This window comes from Ipomoea nil, unplaced genomic scaffold (assembly GCF_001879475.1).
Source record: "Ipomoea nil cultivar Tokyo-kokei standard unplaced genomic scaffold, Asagao_1.1 scaffold2565, whole genome shotgun sequence".
NCBI classification, from domain to species: Eukaryota; Viridiplantae; Streptophyta; class Magnoliopsida; order Solanales; family Convolvulaceae; genus Ipomoea; species Ipomoea nil.
Window position 1 is genome coordinate 109,642 of NW_017618993.1, and position 23,539 is coordinate 133,180.

General features: G+C 33.8%; 2 protein-coding genes and 1 long non-coding RNA gene across 3 annotated transcripts; all 3 read right to left on the reverse strand.

Moving 5' to 3' along the window:
• Window positions 1-2,267, reverse strand: LOC109153913 (probable LRR receptor-like serine/threonine-protein kinase At3g47570). The gene is made up of 4 exons (XM_019301809.1): window positions 2,150-2,267; window positions 1,905-2,048; window positions 1,181-1,759; window positions 1-701 (listed from the first exon to the last, which is right to left on the reverse strand). Exons 1-4 carry the CDS (start codon window positions 2,265-2,267, stop codon window positions 1-3), a joined length of 1,542 nt encoding a protein of 513 aa, XP_019157354.1.
• Window positions 2,268-16,668: 14,401 nt separating this feature from the next.
• Window positions 16,669-18,219, reverse strand: LOC109153899. Its single transcript, XR_002049630.1, has 3 exons — window positions 18,177-18,219; window positions 17,974-18,088; window positions 16,669-16,755 (listed from the first exon to the last, which is right to left on the reverse strand). It is a non-coding gene; the product is annotated as an uncharacterized LOC109153899 (long non-coding RNA).
• Window positions 18,220-18,859: 640 nt separating this feature from the next.
• LOC109153898 (probable LRR receptor-like serine/threonine-protein kinase At3g47570) lies at window positions 18,860-23,419 on the reverse strand. The gene is made up of 6 exons (XM_019301796.1): window positions 22,589-23,419; window positions 22,135-22,350; window positions 20,066-22,048; window positions 19,642-19,990; window positions 19,345-19,379; window positions 18,860-19,034 (listed from the first exon to the last, which is right to left on the reverse strand). The coding sequence occupies exons 1-4, from the start codon at window positions 23,289-23,291 to the stop codon at window positions 19,644-19,646; spliced, it is 3,249 nt and encodes a 1,082-aa protein (XP_019157341.1). The 5' UTR covers window positions 23,292-23,419; the 3' UTR covers window positions 18,860-19,034; window positions 19,345-19,379; window positions 19,642-19,643.
• Between the last annotated feature and the right edge of the window lie 120 nt (window positions 23,420-23,539).

Here is a 23,539-nt window from a genome sequence, read left to right on the forward strand (position 1 = left end):
TCAGGAAGTTAAAGAAAACTGAAACAAGCTAAGGACAAAAGATTTTTCACCTGGTGCAATGTAACCCAATGTAGCAAGGGTTTTTGTGTATGCAATGCTATCATCACTACCCAGGAGCTTTGCGATTCCAAAATCACCAACACGAGCAACCATGTCCTCATCTTGGAAAATATTACTTTGCTTCAGATCACAATGAACCACGAGTTTTGGATAACCATAGTGAAGATATTCAAGTGCATATGCAACATCAATCATTACGTTCAATCTTTGAGTGATGTCCAAGAAACGATCTTGGGTATACAACCAGTCATCAAGGTTCCCTTTTGGCATGTACCCAAGAACCAGGGATTTTAAATTTGGGGTGGAGCAGAAGCCTAACAGTTTAACAAGATTTCGATGGCGAATGTCGAACATTATCTTGCATTCGACAATAAAGCTTTGGAATGCACCTTCCAGTTGCACATCAAACACCTTTATGGCTAAAATTGTTCCATCTTCAAGAATCCCACTATACACTGTGCCAAAACTTCCAGCACCAATCACATTCTTCTCATTATATCCATCTGTTGCATGTAAAAGTGTATAGTATGATACTCTCTCCACTTCTTTAACACGTAACAATTCTTCAATATTCTTTATATGCTTATTTTTTCTCCAAAAAGTAATCAACACAACTCCCACTTCCAGAGCTAGGATAAGGCCTGTAATTCCCAAGGCCAACAAAATATATCAAAGAATTCTTTTCGCTTTAAACCTTTGAACTACACTTTTATGGAAAGGTAGGGAACTCTAAAAATGTCATCTCCGGATAATGCTTCATTGGATAGAAAGGATAAGCTTGAGATGTTTTTGAAAGGACCATTTGATGGAATTACACCACTGAAGCTATTGAAAGATATATTCAAATGGCACAGATATCTAATTGCCTGCACGGACGTGGGAATTGAACCACTAAAATTGTTATGTGACAAGTGTAGTGATTCCAAGCTCAACATCCCATCTATTGACTTTGGAATTTGTCCATGCATTTGGGTTTGTGCTAAAGAAAGGTTTATCAAATTTTGTAAGCTCCGTATTGTGTTGGGAATGATGCCGGATAAGTTATTTTTTGACAAATCTAGAATATATAAAACCTTTAGATTTTCAATTCCAGAAGGCAACGCCCCACTAAAGGAATTACAGGACAGGTTGAGCGTCAAGAGGTCTTTCAAGTTCCAAAGGTTTGAAGGTATTATACCATTCATTCTATTTGAATCAAGGTGGATATATCTTAGAGAAGTATCGTTCCCTAAGCATTCCGGGATGGGACCCGAAAGTCCATTTTCGCTCAAATAAATTTCTCCCAAATTCTGCACCTTACAAAGATTCCTAGTTAATGGACCACTTAATTTGTTTCCTGCCAAATACAAACGTGCAAGCCTATGTAATGTCTTTGGAACTGTTCCACTCAAGTCATTAGCAGACATTTCTATAGTTTCTAGGCCAGTTAGATTGCCAATTTCATCTGGGATGGTGCCATACAACCCTGAACTGTCTGCAGCAAAGAATTGTAGAGTGGAAGACATATTACCAATGGATCTGGGAAGAGTGCCATGCAGAATATTACCACCCACAAGTAGTGATTTCAACTTTCTGCATTTTGTAAGAGAAGTTATGAATCTTAATTGTGGCGAGGAAGGAACAGATGCCAGTTCATTTACTGACATTCCAAAGAACTTGGAGAAGGCTAAGGTTTTCAAGAGAGTTGGGAATGGAACCACTGAAATTGTTATAATTGAGAGATATAAAAGAGAGTTGGGAACAATTTACAATTGAATGAGGAATGACTCCACTTAACACATTTTTGGCTAGAATAAGATATTCAAGATTGGTTTGTGTAGATCACATAATTGAAGGAATACTACCCAAAAGATGATTATTTGCCAGATTAATTGTACGCAATGTAGTAACGTTGAAGAGCCCTTCGGGTATAGTACCACTTAGATTATTATTGACAAAATCAATCCATTCCAATTTAGAAAGGTAGCTTACTTCTCTAGGTATCATACCTGTTATATAGCACAACATACAATAATTAAAATTCTATCCAGTGAGTGATAACCGGCCTATTAAATTTCTTTTGGAACATTAATTGGCTTTTCAAACGTACCCTTGAAGTAGTTTTCTCCAAGCAATAAAACTTCAAGAGATGATAAATTTCCAATCTCACTAGGTATGGATCCCATGAGCTTGTTGGTCCTCGATGACAAGATTTGAAGTGATGACATGTTGGAAATGAATTTTGGTATATAGCCTATAACCTGGTTTCTTTCTATGCTGAATGTCTTCAAATTATGGAGATTATCCAATTCACGTGGAATTGTTCCTATGAAACAATAAATTGTATAAATTAAATACTCTATCTCACTTGAGGTTATGTAAAATATAATTTGTGACTTTAGCCACAGTTTATACATTTACTCTCCTTGGATATATGTATCTAGAAAATGGCCGATCGAGAGGAAAAGAATTGACTAAATTTAAGTTAATTCAAGAAATTTAATTAAGTCAATATAGAGAAAGATGCATCGAATAATACCTGCTAAATTGTTACCACCAATTATTAGTTTCTGAAGCATCTCCAACTTGCCAAGCTCTTTAGGTATCAACCCATCAAAAATATTGTATGACAAACTCAATGTTCTAAGTTTTGAACATGCAGATAAATTTTCCGGAAGTGCACCATTAAAGCCATTCATATATAAGTAAAGCAGTTTGAGATTTGGAAGTTGATGGCATATGTTTGTGGGAAGAATACCTGACAAACTATTATTTGAAAAATCAATATATTCAAGTGTAGAGATGTTGAAGATTGAGTTTGGAATTGAACCTGTAAGGTGATTACGGTATGTGTCTATCACCTTTAAGTTATGGAGATTTTCGAATTGTTAAGGAATTTCTCCGATGAAGTTATTATTGCTCATATTCAAGAAGGACAAAAAAGAGAGATTTCCCAAGGAGGTAGGAAATTGGCCTAACAAACCCATATTTGAAATATTCAATGCCACCACCTATGGTATTGTGAGTCATAGTGAACTTCAATCCAATGACAGATAGAAGTGGCAGTAGACCAGTTGGTGGCCAAGATATTGTTTGGATGATGAAAAGTGAGTTGGGCTTTGAGAGACAAAAGAATAGATAGATAAAGTATCTATTAGGTCCTTGTACTATAGTGCTTTGTTCAATTTAGTCCATGTACTTTTAAAAGGGAAACAATTAAGGACAATAGCTAATGTAGCGCTGACATTATATTATATCTGTCATGTCATCATACTTACATGCCAACTCATATATTATTTTATAAATATTTAAAATTAATTATTTTTACCACCAATATATTACATTAATATGTCCAAAATAAATACATAAATATAAGTTATTGTCCTTAAATGTTTCACTGTACTTTTAAAAGTACAGGGACTAAATTGAACAAAATTAAGATAAAAGGACCAAATTGAGCAAAATACTATAGTATAGGGACCGCATAGGTACTTTGCTTATATTAGTTAATACCCAAAATCGTCCTCGACTATAGTGGTTTTTCTCAATTTCGTCCTAAATGACTTTGGTGACCTAATATCGTCCCAGACTTTTGTGTTTAGCTCAATTTCGTCCTCCATTTGTTATCCCGTCAAATTGGTGTTAAATAAAGGGACAATTCAATAATGTCAATATTGATCTCTCTTTACTTTCAACTTGTGAAGTGCGAAATTCCTCTTTCTTGTACGAATTACACCCAGAATTACTCCCGGACCTGCAAATCAAATTTTATATTCGCAATTTTAGGAGTAATTCTGGGAGTAATTCGTAAAAAAAAAAAAAAAAAGGGATTTGGCAGTTCACATGTCTATGAGTAAAGAGATGCCAATATTAAAATTACTTAATTGTCTATTTATTTAACACCAAATGGACAGAATAACAAATGATGGACTAAATTGAGCAAAAGCACAAAAGTCTGGGACTAAATTGCGCGAAACACAAAAGTCTGGGACGATATTAGGTCACCAAAGTCGTTTAGGACGAAATTGAGAAAAACCACTATAATCGAGGACGATTTTGGGTATTAACTCCATGGAGATCTAATGAATATGACTTTAATTTGCTTGGTAGTTGCTAATGAGCTATGAGCTAAGGTATAAATAATTGGTGTTACCGACCTAATCAATGAATGAAGATAAATACAACTTTTAATTCCCAAAAATCAGATTACTTTCACATTTAATGATTTTCAAACTTTAATGTGAATTACAAAGTGTGGTATAAAAAAATGGCTTAGGTAAATGTAAATCACAAATGTCAGACTAAATGGAAAGTGAAATAGTGGATGAGGGTAAACCATGGAACATGACTAACGCCAGTCTAATCTGTGCGTTTTCAATCAAGAAAAAATTGAGAATTATTGCATATGATGATATATGAAAAAGTAAACTTGATTTATATTTATTTTGATTTATTATACCATTTTTTGTCATCCGAGAATATTGATATTTTCATTTTTTAGTCTTTCAATCTACAGGAGTTAATTTTCCGAACATTTTGTGTTTTTTCAATTATTATAGCCACTTTCAAAACATCATTTTCAACGTCAACTTTCCATCAACCTTTCAACCAATATATCTCAAACACCATAATCATCGTAAAACCATTTTCATTAACATCTTACGTTTCTACCCTTAGAAGTTTTTATCATAGTTGTCTAGAATCAACTTCGTCACAACCATTATTGGCTTTTACCATTGACTAATATACATTTGTATCTCTCAATATTTTTTCAGTTTTGATGTCTAACTTTATTCTTTTTATCAGTTTCTGATACACCCATGGTGTTGCTGGAGTTATTATTATTATTATTATTGTTAGATATAATATGTGGCTCAAATTGTGTGGCTCAAAATCATGAAGACCACTCACCATGAAACTAGCATCCATGTTTCACATCTTCACCTAATTTCTTGGGTCTTCTTACAATCACCCACATTTGTCTCTAGTTTGAAATGTATAAATAGGCTAGAATTCCTTTGTAATCAGGCATCAATTCTTACATCAATTCATATATTTATTCCTTTGTCTTTTTCTCTTACGTAGCATATATATATTATATTCATTCTTTCTATTCTTTTATGTTATAATATATATATTTCCCTTATTCCTAATTCTTTTGTCATTATTTATATTTTTCCTATTATTTAACTTCTATAATTTTCAATTTTCGATTCTTCGCTTCCGCATTATTCCGCTATATTCCTAACAAGTGGTATCAGAGTGGTTTAATTGAGAGTTATTTTCAAAGATGTCAACTGTTACCAAGTTCGATATCGAGAAGTTCGACGGGAAAATTAGCTTTTCTATCTGGAAGGTTCAGATGGAAGCCGTTCTAACCCAGAACGGTTTGAAGAAAGCGCTAGCTGGGAAGAAGAAGAAACCGGCTACAATGACAGATGTAGATTGGGAAGATCTGGATGACAAGGCACGTTCAACCATTCTTTTGTGCCTGTCTAAAGAGGTTCTACGTGAGGTGTTAAGTGAGACGACTGCGTCAGATTTATGGTCCAAGTTGGATACGCTTTACATGGCCAAAACTCTGGCGAACACGCTACGCCTGAAGGAGCGTCTGTACACAATCCGTATGACGGAAGGTACTTCTATTAAATCTCACTTGGATGAATTCAATTCAATTTTATTGGACTTGGAAAATATTGATGTTATAATTGAAGATGAGGATCGCGCTGTTTTATTGCTTGTCTCTCTCCCTAGATCATACACGCATTTCAAAGAAATTATGTTGTATGGTAATAGTAGTGATACCCTTACTTTCGACAATGTTAAGTCAAACCTATTATCCAAAGAAAAGTTTGACTTTGAAATTAAGTCTGAGGACAAAGGTGAAGGCTTGACCGTAAGGGGTCGTTCACTTGAATCAGGGAGTAGCAATAAAAATTCTAGATCCAAGTCCAAAAGACGTAAGTCCGACAAATCCTGTAAGTACTGCAAGAAGCATGGTCATGATGTGACTGAATGCTTCAAGTTGAAAAACAAGCAAGAGAGAGAAAAGAAGTCCGCTGAAGCTAGTGTTGTTGAAAGTGATTCAGAAGGCGATGTTTTGTTATATGTTAGCTCCGGTTGCAAACGGAGCGAAACCGAGTGGATTCTGGACTCTGGTTGTACATTCCACATGTGTCCTCACAAAGACTGGTTCGTCTCTCTGGAACCGGTTGATGGTGGAGTTGTCTTGATGGGTGATGATACCCAATGCAAGGTTAGTGGAATTGGAAGTGTGCAGATTAAAACTCATGATAACGTTATCAGGACTCTTACCAATGTGCGGTATATTCCTGATTTGAAACGCAATCTGATATCGTTGGGCACCTTGGAATCTCTGGGGTACAAGTACATAGCTGAAGGTGGAGTTTTGAAGGTCATAAAAGGCTCTGTTGTTCTCATGAAAGCTTCTCGTTCTGGAAGCGTGTACGTCTTGCATGGCAGTACTGTGACGGGTTCAGTAGCGGTATCCTCATCGATGTCTGAAGTGGATCTCACTCAATTATGGCATATGCGTCTGGGGCATATGAGTGAGAAAGGCATGCATCTCCTGAGCAAAAAAGGCCTCCTTGGTGGTTCAGGTACGGGTAAATTACAATTTTGTGAGCATTGTATTTTTGGGAAACAAAAGAGGGTTAGTTTCTCTACTGCTACACACCGTACCAAAGATGTATTGGAATATATACATTCTGATTTATGGGGACCGACTAAATTCCAGTCTATGGGAGGCTGTAGATATTTTATTTCTATTATTGATGACTTTTCTCGTAAAGTCTGGGTCTATTTCCTGAAACATAAAAATCAAGCATTTTCTATTTTCAAGAAATGGAAAATACTTGTTGAGACTCAGACAGGTAAAAAAGTCAAGAAGCTCAGGACAGACAATGGCTTGGAGTTCTGTGAGTCAGATTTCAATGACTTTTGTGCGGCAAATGGAATTGCCAGGCACAAGACCTTGCCTGGTAAACCCCAGCAGAATGGTGTTGCCGAACGTTTGAACAGGACTTTATTGGAAAGAGCTCGTTGTATGCTCTCTAATGCTGGGTTATGGAAACGGCGTGATTTTTGGGCCGAGGCCGTTTCTACTGCTTGCTATTTTGTAAATAGATCTCCATGTTCATCCCTTGATTTCAAAATTCCAGAGGAAGTTTGGTCAGGTAATCCTGTTGACTATTCTATCTTAAGAGTTTTTGGATGTCCTGCTTATGCTCATTCCAGTACGGGTAAATTGAACCCGAGAGCTGTCAAATGCATTTTCCTTGGTTATGCCTCTGAGTCAAAAGGGTATCGTCTATGGTCTCCTGATTCTCGGAAAATCATTCTGAGTCGAGATATCACTTTTGATGAAAATGCACTACGTTCTTCTGGAAAAGTTCCCAGTACAGATGAGACGCAAAGTACTGGTGAGAAGGTGGAGTTTGAGTTCAGGCCTATTGATAGTGTTACTACTGCTGATGGTAATACTAAAGATGATGCATCTACTAGCACCGCACCTCTCGTCGAGCCACAACAAGAGTATTCCATTGCTATGGATCGTCCTAGGAGGACAATTAAAAAACCTGCTAGGTATGCTAGTGATGATGAAACCAACTTGGTTGCTTATGCTCTTTCAGTCGCACAGGAGGTTGATGATGATCCATCCTGCTATTATGAGGCTCTTCCTGTTGCTAAGTTCAAGTAGTGCTTGAGTTTAGTCGGCTGTTCCAATTGTTAATTCTCACAATGAATTTGATCCAAGGTGGAGATTGTTAGATATAATATGTGGCTCAAATTGTGTGGCTCAAAATCATGAAGACCACTCACCATGAAACTAGCATCCATGTTTCACATCTTCACCTAATTTCTTGGGTCTTCTTACAATCACCCACATTTGTCTCTAGTTTGAAATGTATAAATAGGCTAGAATTCCTTTGTAATCAGGCATCAATTCTTACATCAATTCATATATTTATTCCTTTGTCTTTTTCTCTTACGTAGCATATATATATTATATTCATTCTTTCTATTCTTTTATGTTATAATATATATATTTCCCTTATTCCTAATGCTTTTGTCATTATTTATATTTTCCCTATTATTTAACTTCTATAATTTTCAATTTTCGATTCTTTGCTTCCGCATTATTCCGCTATATTCCTAACAATTATTATTATTATTATTATTATTATTATTATTATTATTATTATTATTATTATTATTATTATTATTATTATAGTGGGATAACCACTATTTTAGGCATGTAATAGGTAATTATACAAGTAATGGGGTAGTGGATAGTAAAAGGGGTGGTGAGTAGTTTTATTATCAGTATAAATAGCTACGTGTGTTTTGGAGAATATCAGTGAAGAATATATTTATGGATGTCTGGAGACATTTTGGGAGTTAGACTATCACTCGAAATATAGTCAATGGGAGTTGGGCTGTCACTCGAAGCACAACCATGGAGTTTGGCTCTTGACTCGAAGAAGAGCAACCCATACAACCTCAGGATTGTATCAATTGGTGCTCTCGTTGAGAGTATCAACCCAGAAAAATTATTTCTGGGACAAAAACAAAAAACAAAAACCAAATTTTGGTCAACATTTCAGGGTTGTATCAATTGGTGCTCTTGTTGAGAGTATCAAAACTGGAAAAAATTATTTCCAGTCTTGATGAAAAAAAAAATTCATGGATTTGCATGGCAGCGTCAAGGAATTTGGAGACAATGAGGCACTGGATCACCATGAATGAGGCCTACGTTAAACTAGTGCCGTGTACGACGCCGGTGTCTTCGTCAGCCACAAAGCCTTATGTTATGTTATTGTCGCGCGCCACCTGCTCCTTTGCCATACAAGAAAAAGTACCATGAATCTCTGAAGGGAGAGATTGGTACAACCATAGTGCATCAATGGAGGGTATCATATTAAAGTAACGAACTTGATATGAAAGCAGCCAAACCAGCCCTTGATTTTGTATATGGCTGGCTCGTTAACCCATAGGTGTATGGGTGGGTTAAGGATACCGCGGATCGATCAAGCTGCGATGTTGAGAGACTCTTTTGATTTACACCATGAAAAATTACAATAATCCACTGTGTACCTACCATCACCTTGAGGACAAGGTGATTTTAATGGGGGCAGAAATGATACACCCATGGTGTTGCTGGAGTTATTATTATTATTATTATTATTATTATTATTATTATTATTATTATTATTATTATTATTATTATTATTATTATTATATAGTGGGATAACCACTATTTTAAGCATGTAATAGGTAGTTATACAAGTAATGGGGTAGTGGACAGTTAAAGGGGTGGTGAGTAGTTTTATTATCAGTATAAATAGCTACGTGTGTATTTGGAGAATATCAGTGAAGAATATACTTATGGATGTCTGGAGACATTTTGGGAGTTAGACAATCACTTGAAGTATAGTCAATGGGAGTTGAGCTGTCACTCGAAGCACAACCATGGAGTTTGGCTCTTGACTCGAAGAAGAGCAACCCATACAACCTCAGGGTTGTATCAGTTTCGGTCCTTCGGACCAAATTGACATAAAATATTACTAAAATTTATTCTAAGTGAGGAAGAGTTCAGAGTTGTTATGGTCCACAATGGTAAACGATTTCTTAATATATCCTTCAACCAGAAAATACTCCATAATAAACATCTACCTTGATTAAAGTTATTTTTAATTTGACTTTTCATAATATGAAGTTTATTGTTAGTAATTTATTACATATAAAATTTATATATTTAGAAATACATTAAAAGTACTATTAAATACAAAATATTTTAAAAAAAAACACTAAATAATAAATTTAAAAATTAAAAAATTACTAAAGAAAATAAACAACGAAAAAAGAGTTAATTTGACCGTTGAATGGTAAATATGATAGGCAAAATGGGACAGGGGAGTATTATATATATTCATTTTTATTTTGATCCAACTATTGGTTGCGATATGCTGCAAAAGACATGACATTAGATTGTACTCACTCCGTCTTATTTTGTTTATCTTGTTCGAGTAACGAGGTTTAACTGAAGTTAATTTTAATTCAATTTTTCATAATATTAAATTAGGTCAGGCCACCATAGACCCCTTCTGTCCTACTCACATCCTTAATAAAACTTAGTTACAAACAAATGCAACGTGTCATAGAACAAGGTTCAATGAATGAAAATTAGAGCGAAATTATATATATAATTAAAATAAATGTAGAAAATTTACGAATCTTATAACTATTATAAGGTTTTATATTTGATGGCGTTAGTTGAGGATGATGTTTCATATAAAAATTGTCTGTAACATTTTTTCCCTTTCTATATGGAAATGATAATTTCTATGAATTTATTTAAAAATAACGTTATTAATTTTCATCGTAAGAGACAACACGGTTTCCTATTAAGAAAGCTAAAAAGTAGTGGACGTACAATTTGTACGTCCACTACTTTTTAGCTTTCTTACTTTGGCCTAGTATCTTTACAATTAATTTTTTTATTTAAAAAAAAAAAAAAAAACCAACACCGGGAAAATGGGCAATCTAGACAACGTGCTGAGCAAGGTTACGACTTAATTTGTAATTAGAAATAAACACACATCAAGAGGTTTAAATGTGAACATGATTCTTTTGTGAAAAGTGAGGAAGGATCACAATTGTCCATCAATTGTTAATGGTTTTAATAATATTTATAAAACTAACTTCATTATATTCTTTTTTTGCTTTAATTTTCAGTCACACTCAATTATTGATTTACTCAAATAAATGAATCAGATTAGTCATCACTTTTTACCTGGAGTATATATTCACCGAAACCTTTCTCTCTCTTTCTCTCTCCATATATATATATATATATATATATATATATATATATATATATATATATATATATAGTGAGTGTGTGTGTGAGATGAGAACACACCATGTTTGTCTCGTGTGGTATTTTTATAATTATCATCAATTTTACCGTGCAACTTGGAACACTAAACTCTGTAAAAGTGAACCTCAAAATCAAATAAAACAAAAAAGTTCAGTTATAAACTCTAAAATTCAAATCCTAAGTGTACTGTGCTTTCGTATTTTGCAAAATGATTTTTTAATATTAAACATGTACTTTGTAACAACATAAAGTACATACATTCTTGAAAAATATTAGAAGTACAGAGTATAGGCGTATAGTGTACTAAGTTACAAAGTAAAATTGGTGATAATTACGAAAATGTCATCGCATTTTTTTTATATGATTTGTTCGAGTTTTTTTAGATGTAAGGCTGAGATTAGTTCTTAGTTTTCTCCTAAGGACTTGTTCCCATTTGATTTAATACATACATATATACATATATATACATATATATATATATATATATATATATATATATATATATATATATATAATTCAGTTCTCGTGCGGTTGAGTGTCTCACGTGCGGTGGTGCAGTTAAATATGAGCCATTGATCTTGCTTAAATCAACGTCCAAGATTACCAAAAATTTATTTTTTTTAAAAAAAAAAGTGGTGGTAATTTGGTAATTTTTGCATCTAGGTCAAATTTAAGGTGCGTGAGTTTTGTGTTTAAGGGGAGTAGTTGTTGAAACTTAATGTGCGTGACGTTTGTGCTTAAGGTGCGTGTGTTTTGTGCTTAAAGTGTATGAATTTTGTACTTAAGGTGCGTGAGTTTTGTGCTTAAGGTGCGTTGGGTTTGTGCTTAATGTTAGTAGTTGTTAAAACTTAAGGTGCGTGGGTTCCTTCTTAAGGTGCGTCAGCTGTGTGAAACTTAAGGTGAACCATTTTAAAACCTTAGGTGCGTGGTTTGTGTTCTTAAGGCGCTTTGTTGTGTGCCTAAGGTGCGTTGTTTGTGTTCTTAAAGTGCGTAATTTGTGTTTGATAAACATTATTTTTAATAATTTCTTTATAGTTAATTTGCAATAATTAATTAATTTTATATCTAATTTTATTTAATATTGTTATATTTAGCTTTATAATACTGTTTAATTTTGTTGTTGTTTTTGTTATTAAATTAATTTTGTTATTAAAATTTGTCAGTCCAATAATTTCCTAACCTAATAATAATAATAATAATAATAATAATAATAATAATAATAATAATAATAGTTTATTTATACTTTGTCAGTATGAGTTTTAATAATTGTAGGATTTTATTGGTTCCAATTTATATTATTGAAGTAAAAAATAATTACTCCGGTAAATCCTCGGTCTAAACAAAGGAGTTGATCTCCGTGCCAAGTCGGATTGGCGACGAGTTCTGGGCGTGAAAACTGTTCGGCGTGGTAGCAGTGAATTGAGCAGCAGCGAAATACATCCTTGATAGCAGCACATTGTCCCTGGTTCTATTTCCCTTTCTTCAAATTGTAATTCGCTATTTCACTTTGTTAATTTATCAAATTCTAGTTTTAAGCTTTATTATATTTAATTTTCATGTTAAGCATTGTTTTTATTTATGTTTGTTCGGCTTTGGCGTTATAATTTTGCAGTAGTGAATTCCTTTCTCAGTTTTGACTTTGTAAACAAATTTCTGGGCAATTTTGGTTACAGCTTTTCTCAATAGTAACACGGGTTTCATCTCTAGTTCTTTATTTATTTATTAACTTGTTTGCAATGTATGTTTTCTTGCTACTTGGAGAATGGAGTATTGCAGTTAATTGTGATGTACAATTGGTAATTTACTTGTTTTTTTATTCAATTATTCATTCGTTTAGCTTCCTGAGATTTGATTCAAATTGCATTTAAATTGATCATTATCTTTGGCATTTTATTCTGGTACTTTAAATTTTCAAGTCAATTATTTCTTTTTAAGTTTAGTTGTTAAATTGCATTTTATCAATTCCCCACAGGTTCGACCCTCGCTAATGCATACTATCACTATAACTGATTCGTGCACTTGCGAGGACATAAATATTAAAATTGTCCATCAGTGTTCTTAAAAGGTTTTGTTCGTATGCTTAATGTTTGTATACTTAAGGTGCGCCATTTTAATGCTTAAGGTGCGTCCTTCGCACAACTGCACGGGAACCCTTCCGCGCACCTGAACCCTTCCTTATATAGGGGGATAAGTTCAAGTGCGAAAAGGCTCTCAGGTGAAAAATGGGGTAAGATTTGAGTTGTTGATCAAATCTAAATGAACAGCTCAAATCAATAAAAATTAAAAAAAAAAAAAATGTACTTTGTAATAACGTAATGTACAGAGTATAGCGTTCTAAGTTGCAAAATAAAGTTGGTGATAATTAGGGCGGGTCTAACATTTACGACTTAGATTTAAAATTTAGCTATTTCATTGATTTTTTAAAATTTATTCATGTTTGCATATTTAGTTACGTTGTTACAGATTGCATATTTAAGTGTTGAAGTTTGCAAAGTGAAGTTGATAATTACAAAAACGTTACTGCATTTTTTTATAAATATAATATGATCCTTTCGATTTTCACATATGTAAGACTGAAATTGATTCTTAGTTTTCTCCTTGAGGTGTGTTCTCTTGGGATCAGTCTATCATATATAGTAATTACATGATATAAAATTTTGAAAGTCAAGGTTGAAATGTAAGAAAATTATAGAAAAAAGTTATAAACTGTAGTTTTAGTTCATGAGTTCTAAGGAAGTATTTTTGTTCCTAATTAATATGGCATTGCAATAGTATTACTTTGTAATTGAGGGTAATTTAATATCTTCAAATAATATTGCAGGTACTTTTTTTCGGCCATGAAAATCATTTGTAGTGAGAACTTTGTTGCGTGTTGTTCAATGTTATGTCCAAGAAAATTAAATTGAATATACCAGTACGTTACTATCATTGAACTGTAATTTTTCAAAATTAATTTTTGACAGTTAAATTTGAAAAAAAACCGACTACATATCATTGAAAAGAATGATTTTTTTATCTGATCAACTGATATATGTAATACAAGTTGGTATTGAAAGAAGTAGATGGAGGGAGAATCATTGCTAGCTTAGTAACTATTGAAGTTTGGAGATGCAATGTTTGCATGTTGGGCAAATTATTGTGTGGATGTGGACCAAGCCACAAAACGACGTCGTTTTGCCATATTAAAAAAAAAATCGCTGCTATTCGCTTAACGCCGTTAGTAACTTCGTTTGTCATTTTTTCCTTTCTTCTCCGGCGATTTCCCTTTTTGTTGCGTTTCTCTCTCGATTTTCTTCGCGATTTCCTTTGATTTCTTTCCTTCAATTTTGCTACGGTTTCTCTTTCTCTATAGATTTGCTTTTTCGATTTTCCTGTGGTTTTCATTCCTCTCGCGATTTGCTTCTTCGTCGTGGTCTGTGATTGAATATTCATCTTTAATCATGGATGTATTGGTGATATGAACAATAGAATAGACGATGCGAATGATTTTGAGGATAATATTACAGGTTTTTGCACTATTTTTATACATTTTATGTTTCGTTTTTCATGTCTTTTCAATTTAATTTATTGTGTATATTTTTTATGTATTGTAAGTGATTTGAATGTTTTGGTTAATGTTGATTCGATTTATCCAATTGGTGTTGTTCTTAGTCATGCAAATCCATGTTTGTGATTCGTGTATTGCAGTGAATGTGTTGTGATTAGGGTTTGTTTAGTCGTTTGCATAGTGTACATTATATGTGTTCATTATGTACATTATTTTAATGTATAATGTACATTATTTTCATGCATAATTTCCATTACCTTTCAATTGATGTCACTTCTAGGGATGCAATTGATAGGAGCTCACTTACCGTAGTCCTTGCAAGTTCTTCAAATGTTATTGATGAAAGTTCGTCTATTCAAGGTTTTTTTTTATTAATTAGTATTATTTTAATTATTGGTAGTTGTGTATCAATTATCAAATGATCATGTTGCAATGATTCGTATTGTATTATTTTTTTCTTTTTTTTTTTTTTTTTTTTTTTTTTTGTGTTTATCTTATGTTACAATGAACTATTTTTGCCCCTAGCGTATATTATTTTACAGTGTTGGTGTTTAAGTGCATCAATATGAAAATTTCATTCAATCTGAAAATTTCTATCTGAGATGGGAATCTTATGCTCACATTGTCTACGTATTCTCAACATTAACTGTGTTGGAACAATACCTAACCAATATATATGTTGAAGGTGGACAAAAAGAGTTGTTGAAGATAGGATCATGGATATTTCATCCGGTTCAAATATGTTTACGGTTGCATCTTCAATTTGGGTTATACAAATGGGTATGAAGTTCCAAAGATTAATTAATTATTTGAAGTCAAGATAACTGCAAAGCATGTCAAGTTTGTGAGGCGGATTTTATGATTTTAGAAGAATGATTGAAGTTGAGGTTGGTCCTATTAATTTAGAAGAATTTGAAACACCCTTACCAAGTGGTGTAATACAGAATCTTGTACGTAGAGGTGTGAAAGGAGACCGTAACCGAAGGTTGGTTAATACATCGCAAAAGAAGCATAATCAAGCTAGAGCTCGAATGAATTATAGCAAGACAATTGAATCAAACACAATGGCTGCAGTTCAACAGGTTGTTTCTGAGATTGTTGGTAGTGGATATCTTGTTTATTCAAGTGGTAGTAGTAGTTCAGTTGGTTTGTGTTAGGTCGGGATCTCAAAATATTTCAAATGATAATTGACTGTAGTTGTAATAGAATTTTGTAGGATATAGACTTGATTTAAAATTCCATGTTTGATGTTTTGGAGTGATGCACTTTATTCTAAAATATTATGTTCTTTATGTTTAAAATTGGTTGGTGAGTTGATTATTGAGTTTGAATACAACCAGTTGGTGCAATTAGTAGTCCACTGAAAGGCCTAGGCCATCTATGTAGTTCTTTTGCTATAATTTACTGAAAATGTACATTATTTTTGTCTTTAGTGTACATTATTTTTGCCTCTAGTGTACACTATTTTACAGTGTTGGTGTTTAAATGAATTAGAATGAAAATTTCATTCTATCTGAAACTATACATTATTTTTGTACTTAGTGTACATTATTTTTTATCCTAGTGTACATTATTTTATAGTGTTGGTGTTTTAAGTGCATCAGAATGAAAATTTCATTCAATCTGAAAATGTACATTATTTTTGTCCTTAGTGTACATTATTTTTGCCCCTAGTGTACACTATTTTACAGTGTTGGTGTTTAAGTGTATCAGAGTGAAAATTTTATTCAATCTGAAAATGTACATTATTTTTGTCCTTGGTGTACATTATTTTTGTCCTTGGTGTACATTATTTTTGCCCCTAGTATACAATATTTTACAGTGTTGGTGTTTAAGTGCATCAGAATGAGAATTTTATTCAATATGAAAATGTACATTATTTTTTACCTTAGTGTACATTATTTTTGCCCCTATCAAAGTTTGACAAAATTTACATCATTTTGTCACTGCATAATGCACCTGTCAACCTTGTTAAAAAAAGTAAAAAACCAATGAACCAAAAATTAATATTCCCCCAGCTATAGCAACGTACTCAAATTTGCTAAACATTATTTGTCACTTCAACATTTTTCCAATAAACCAACAATCAAGCTACTCAAAACTACACATTTGTCTTACTCAAAACTAAATAATTGTCTTTTCAAGTACCAACAGTTAACATTCAATGTCATTTTGAAACATAGATTTCTCTTGCTTTCTTAAGCACTTCCTCTTTGTTCTCATTGATTGGCAGCAGTAATATGCATGAAGATCTTAGGAAAATGGCCTGCACATATATTCAGAAACAAATAAAAGTTAATATATATGTCTATTCTTAATAAGGAAATAATGTAAACTAAGGGCAAAAATAATATATATTTTCAGATTGAATGAAATTTTCATTCTGATGCACTTAAACTGGACACTGTAAAATAATGTACACTAGGGGCAAAAATAATGTACACTCAGGACAAAAATAATGTACATTTTACTTTGTTGAATGAAATTTTCATTCTGATGCACGTGAACACCAACACTATAAAATAATGTACACTATGAGAAAAAATTATGCACACTAAGGAAAAAAATAATGTACATTTTCAGATTAAATGAAATTTTTATTCTGATGCACTTAAACACCAACAATATAAAATAATGTACACTAGAGACTAAAATAATGTACATTTTCAACAAATTATGGCAAAAGAACTGAATAGGGACTACAAAGATGCAAAGTCAGAACTCATAATTGAAGTTCAACATTCTGTCTAAAGTTATATTCTTAAAGAGCAACCTCTTAATTATCCACTATATTATTACAACTCAGAATTGACAACAATGAACACAGAACACAATAAAGAAAAGGTAAGACCTTAGAAGTACTATCTAACAATTGTGTTACAACCAAGCAACAGAATCGAATACTGAATGCAAAAATCAAATTAGAACTTCGAGGACCTTAGACTCTAATTATACCATTAGAAAAGATCATTCACAACAGATTGCAAATGCAAGGACTCTTAAAATCTCTTAATCCAAACACTGTTTGAACTTAATTATAAATTCTATTACTCCATTCCGGAATTACAGCACATAAAGAACTAAAAATACTTCATTCTATAATAATTTAAATAACGCATTATCACATATCATGCAACTTTGGTATGGAAACAGCAAGAAGGGAAAGCTTAAATAATTGAACTCCATGCCTACCTAAGTCCTTCAAATGATTCACTCTGGTAACAGGGATGATAGGGGCAGCCAGAATGCAATGCAATGCAGTAACTATGCTCATAACTTTCATAATTTTCGCCATTAAAAATCAATCAAAATGCAGAAAAGTACAGTGTACAACAATAAATCACAGAAAAATGGATCTACAAAATGCAACAAAAACCCTAGGTATAAACCACTATGAAGGTATAAACCCTAAGTAGAAAATAATGTACATTCATGTTGTTTGAAGCTCTAATAGGAGTGGGTGTGTGTTTAATAAGAATAATACCTTAGGAATCTGTGCAGCAATGAAGGTTTTCTCTCGTTTCAGTAGTGTAGACGACGAAGCGTAATGGAGACGACAAGCTAAGGCGCAATGGAGAGGACGAAGCGGCGTATAAACCCTAGGTAGAAATCAATATTAAGGTATAAACCCTAGGTAGAAAAAAAAATGTATATTCATGTATTTGAAGCTCTAATAAGAAACAATACCCTATGAATCTGCAAGAATGAAGCTTTCCTTCGTTTCAAGAGGACGAAGCGCAGTGGAGAGGACGAAGGCACGAAGTGGCGAAGCTCTGAACACATGTCGGTCTTCGTTTAGGATTGTTGCTGCTTCTCGATGAAGCTGCTTCGTTTAGGATAATGTTAACGTCGCCGTCTCTTCTTAAAGAAGAGACGGCGTCGTTTAGGATTGTGGTCCACACAAGTTGTGTGGACCACGGTCCATGCAATAAGCATTGTGCATGTTGGATGCCGGCCTATAAATGCTTGGACCAACACCCCTTGAATGAACCTTAATTTTGGCCTTCATTAATAATCATCTCTTAGGGTGTACTGTTTGGTTCGCACATGAGAATCAGAATCGTAATGGAAATCAAATACTTGGTAATGGTAATGGATTTTGGTGAAAGTATTTTGCATGTTTGGTAGTATGGTAGAATTAGAATGATTACTAATATTGTTGTTTGGTTATGTATGCTCTTATAATGGAAATAAAGGTTTTAAAAATACAAGAACAAAAAATCAAGACAATTTATTATAATATAAAGACATCCAAAGTACCAATATGAACAAAAAAATAAAAACACTAATCCAAACATATAGATCAAATTACCAATTAAGAGGGGGAATAATAGAATGAAACTTTTATTTTATTAGGAAATAAATTTTCTAAATAAGTGGGTAATCAAATCTCATAGTAGTGTTCTAGAAACCTGCAAACAATAAAAATGACTTTGATTTCATTCTTGATAGCTAAACTCTTGAACCAAACACACCTTATTCTTTCCTCAATACTGCTCCGATCCAACCTGCTATGCTCTTCTTTTCCAACAAAATTGCTGCCACCAGGGCCGTATTTTAAATTTTGGTGGCCCTGTTCTAGTAAATAAATGTGGCCCTACTAAAATTACAATTTTTAAAATTAATACATGTAAGTTTCGAACCTTTGACCTCCAAGTTAAAATACAACAAATACACATTCTTACCATCTCTTCATGGAACCTTTTAAGTTTAATTAAAAACTTTTAATTTTTATTTATAAACTAGCTAGGTAAAAATTAAATATTGGACCTTTAAAATTTGGGGCCCCTCTAAAGTTGGGGGCCCTGTGCGGTAGCCCAGCTTGCACAGCCTAAAATCCGGCCCTGGCTGCCACCCTCTTCTTGCTTGGCCGACAGCCTCTTTTAAATCCTGACACCAGAGATGATAGCGATTACATTGGCGGTTGGGCATGCGATGAAATCCAGTGCTGCAAGTTGCAAACCAAGCATGTGTAAAAATATCACATTGGAAAAACAGAGAGAAAGGTGAGGGATGTTTATAAGACCATGAGTTAAAATAACTAACTGACTGAATAATTCAAAATTGTTAAGAAAATGGACCTAACACTACGAAGATAAAAAACTGAAAAATAATGAAACTAAAAGGTAGTTGAGAATCTGTAATCACTTACAACTATATACAGCATGCAAGTTGACGTTTAAGCTTTTGCAAGCCTGCAACCACTTCCTTCATGCAGATTCGTTCTGCTGGAGATTCTGAACAGCACCTTAAGGCCAATTCCATGATAGATGACAAACACTTGACTTTTCCACTTGAGGGTTCTTCATCTTGGGCAAGTAAATTTACATCAATTATATCAATTACTCTGTTGGGTATTGAGTCTTTAACCCAAATCTTTAGGCTCAGATTTTCAGAAAAAATCTCATTGGTTGGCTTTGTCCTTGTGAATGTTTCCATCAATAAGATGCCATAACTATAGACGTCGCATTTTGTCGACACTATGCCTTCAGATCCATACTCTATAGAAAATATTTAAAGAAAATCAAATTAGGAAAAGGGAAAGAAAACAGAAACAATGACAAAAGAATCTTCACCTGGTGCAATGTAACCCAATGTAGCAAGGGTCTTTGTGTATGCAATGCTATCATCACTACCCAACAACTTTGCGATTCCAAAATCACCAACATGAGCAACCATGTCCTCATCTAGGAGAATATTACTTGGCTTCAGATCACAATGAACCACGGGTTTTGGATAACCATAGTGAAGATATTCAAGTGCATATGCAACATCAATCATTACGTTCAATCTTTGACTGATGTCCAAGAAACGGTCTTGAGTATACAACCAGTCATCAAGGTTCCCCTTTGGCATGTACTCAAGAACCAGGGCTTTAAAATTTGGGTTTGAGCAATAGCCTAACAATTTAACAAGATTTCGATGGCGAATGTCGAACATTATCTTGCATTCGACAATAAAGCTTTGGAATGCACCTTCCAATTGCACATCAAACACCTTTATGGCCAAAATTGTTCCATCTTCAAGAATCCCTCTATACACTGTACCAAAACTCCCAACACCAATCACATTCCTCTCATTATATCCATCTGTTGCATGCAAAAGTGTATAGTATGATACTCTCTCCACCTCTTTAACACGTAACAATTCTTCATTCTTTGTATGCTTCTTTTTTCTCCAACAAGTAATCAACACAACTCCCACTACCAAAGCTAGGATAACGCTTGTAATTCCCAAGGCCACCAAAATATATCGAAGAATTCTTTTTGCTTTAGACCTTTGAACTACACTTTTATGGCAAGGTGGAACTCCAAACCTGGCATCTCCGCACAATGCTTCATTGGATAGAAAGGATAAGCTTGTGAAGTTTTTGAAAGGACCATTTGATGGAATTACACCACTTAAGCTATTGAAAGAGACATTCAAATGGTGCAGATATCTAATTGCCTGCAAGGAAACTGGAATTGAACCACTGAGATTGTTATGTGACAAGTCTAGTGATTCCAAGCTTAACATCCCATTTATTGACTCCGGAATTTGTCCATGTATTTGGTTTTGTGCCAAAGAAAGGTTTATCAAATTTTGTAAGCTTCCTATTGTGCTGGGAATGATGCCGGATAAGTTATTGTTTGACAAATCGAGGAGATATAAAACCTTCAGATTTTCAATTTCAGAAGGTAGAGCCCCACTAAAGGAATTTAAGGACAGGTTGAGCGTCAAGAGGTTTTTCAGGTTCCAAAGGTTTGAAGGTATTATACCATTCATTCTATTTGAACCAAGGTCGATATATCGTAGAGAAGTAACGTTCCCCAAGCATTCTGGGATGGGACCTGAAATTCTATTTTCGCTCAAATAAATTGCTCCCAGATTCTGCACCTTACAAAGATTCCCAGTTAGTGGACCACTTAATTTGTTTTCAGCCAAATTCAAACGTGCAAGCTTATGTAATGTGGTTGGAACCGTTCCACTCAAGTCATTGGCAGACATTTCTATAGTGTCTAGGCCAGTTAGATTGCCAACTTCATCTGGGATGGTGCCGTAAAACCCTGAATTGTGTGCATAGAAGTTTTGTAGAGTGGAAGACAGATTACCAATGGATGTAGGAAGAGTTCCATGTAGGCTATTACTACCCACATCTAGTGTTTTCAACTTTCTACATTTTGTTAGAGAAGTTATGAAACTTAATTCTGAATCAGATGCTAGTTTATTCCTGGACATTACAAGAGTTTGGAGAAGGCTAAGGTTTTCAAGAGAGTTTGGAATGGAGCCACTGAAATGGTTATCATTGAGAGATATAACAGAGAGTTGGGAACAATTTTCAATTGAATGAGGAATGACTCCACTTAACACATTTTCGACTAGAAAAAGTTTTTGAAGGTTGGTTTGTGCAGAGCACATAGTTGAAGGAATACTACCCAAAAGATGATTATATCCCAGACCAATTTTACGCAATGTAGTAATGTTGAAGAGCCCTTCAGGTATAGTACCACTTAGATTATTAACTTGGAAATTAATGAATTCCAATTTTGAAAGGTAGCTAACTTCTCTAGGTATCATACCTGTTACATAGCACAACATACAGTTAAAAATTGCAATAGAATTTTTAAAATTACTTTTAGAATAATAATATGCTTTTCAAACGTACCTATGAAGTAGTTTTCACTAAGCACTAACAATTGAAGAGATGATAAATTCCCAATCTCTCTAGGTATGGATCCCATGAGCTTGTTGGCCGCCAAATATAAGATTTGAAGTGATGACATGTTAGAAATGAATGTTGGTACTGAGCCGACAATCTGGTTTCTTTCTATGCCAAAGTTCTTCAAATTATGGAGATTACCCAATTCATTTGGAATTGTTCCTATTATGAAACAATAAACTGTACTAATTACATGCTCTGTCTCAACTTGAGGCCTTGTAAAATATAATTTGTAACTTTAGCCACAGTTTATACATTTACTCTCCATAATTGGATGTATCTAGTCTAGATAGAAAAACAATAGCTGAGGGGAATAGATAGAATTGACTTAATTGAAGTTATATAACTTAAGAAATTTAATAAAGTCAATATAGAGCAAATAAGATGCATGGAATACTACCTGTTAAATTGTTACCACCAATAATTAATTTCTCTAGCATCTCCAACTTCCCCAATTCTTTAGGTATCAACCCATCAAACATATTGTATGCCAAACTCAAAACTCCAAGTTTTGAACATGCAGATAAATTTGCCGGGAGTGGACCATTAAAGCCATTCATATATAAGTAAAGTATTTTGAGATTTGGAAGTTGATGGCATATGTTTGGAGGAAGAATACCTGACAAACTATTATTTGAAAAATCAATATATTCAAGTGTAGAGATGTTGAAGATTGAGTTTGGAATTGAACCTGTAAGGTGATTACAGTATGTGTCTATCACCTTTAAGTTATGCAGATTTCCGAGTTGTTGAGGAATTTCTCCGATGAAATTATTATTGCTCATATTCAGGGAGGACAAAAAGGAGAGATTTCCCAAGGAGGTAGGAAATTGGGCTAACAAACCCATATTTGAAATATCCAATGCCACCACCCTATGGTGTTGCGAGTCACAGTGAACTCCAATCCAATGGCAGATAGAAGTGGCAGTAGACCAGTTGGTGGCTAAGATATTGTTTGGATCATGCAAAGTGAGTTGGGCTTTGAGAGACAAAAGAACAGATACATCAGTGCTAATGTTTCCAGTACACTGAACAAAGCAAATTGAGGCGAAATGGATGATGAAGATTGCAAAAAGAAACAAATAAGAATAAAGGGTAGCCATGGAGATCTAATGAATTGAAGAGCTGTGGATAGGACTTTGGCTGGTAATCCTAATGAGCTACGAGTTGAGGTATAAATAACAAGAAGAGATGGCATAAACATTCTGGTTTAGTTTGGAGGACTGTTGAGGTCTACCTAGCTAGTCATTGCCTTTCCTAATAATTGAAGTAAATGATTGAATTTGTTTTTTTTTTACACATATTTTTATTGGTAGGCAAATCTCAACCAAGTTGGTCAGGTTATGGATTT

Bases quoted from the DNA above. Each gene is read 5' to 3' on its own strand.
- LOC109153913 (XM_019301809.1), bottom strand. From the start codon at position 2,267: ATGTCATCACTTCAAATCTTGTCATCGAGGACCAACAAGCTCATGGGA. The intron at 2,049-2,149 runs GTACGTTTGAAA...GCTATATAACAG, and splicing joins TGGAGAAAACTACTTCAAGG to GTATGATACCTAGAGAAGTA. The intron at 702-1,180 runs GTAATTCCTTTA...TGGGAATTACAG, and splicing joins CTTGACGCTCAACCTGTCCT to GCCTTATCCTAGCTCTGGAA.
- LOC109153898 (XM_019301796.1), bottom strand. From the start codon at position 23,291: ATGGCTACCCTTTATTCTTATTTGTTTCTTTTTGCAATCTTCATCATC. The intron at 22,049-22,134 runs GTACGTTTGAAA...GCTATGTAACAG, and splicing joins TAGTGAAAACTACTTCATAG to GTATGATACCTAGAGAAGTT. The intron at 19,991-20,065 runs GTGAAGATTCTT...TATTTTCTATAG, and splicing joins ATTGGGTTACATTGCACCAG to AGTATGGATCTGAAGGCATA.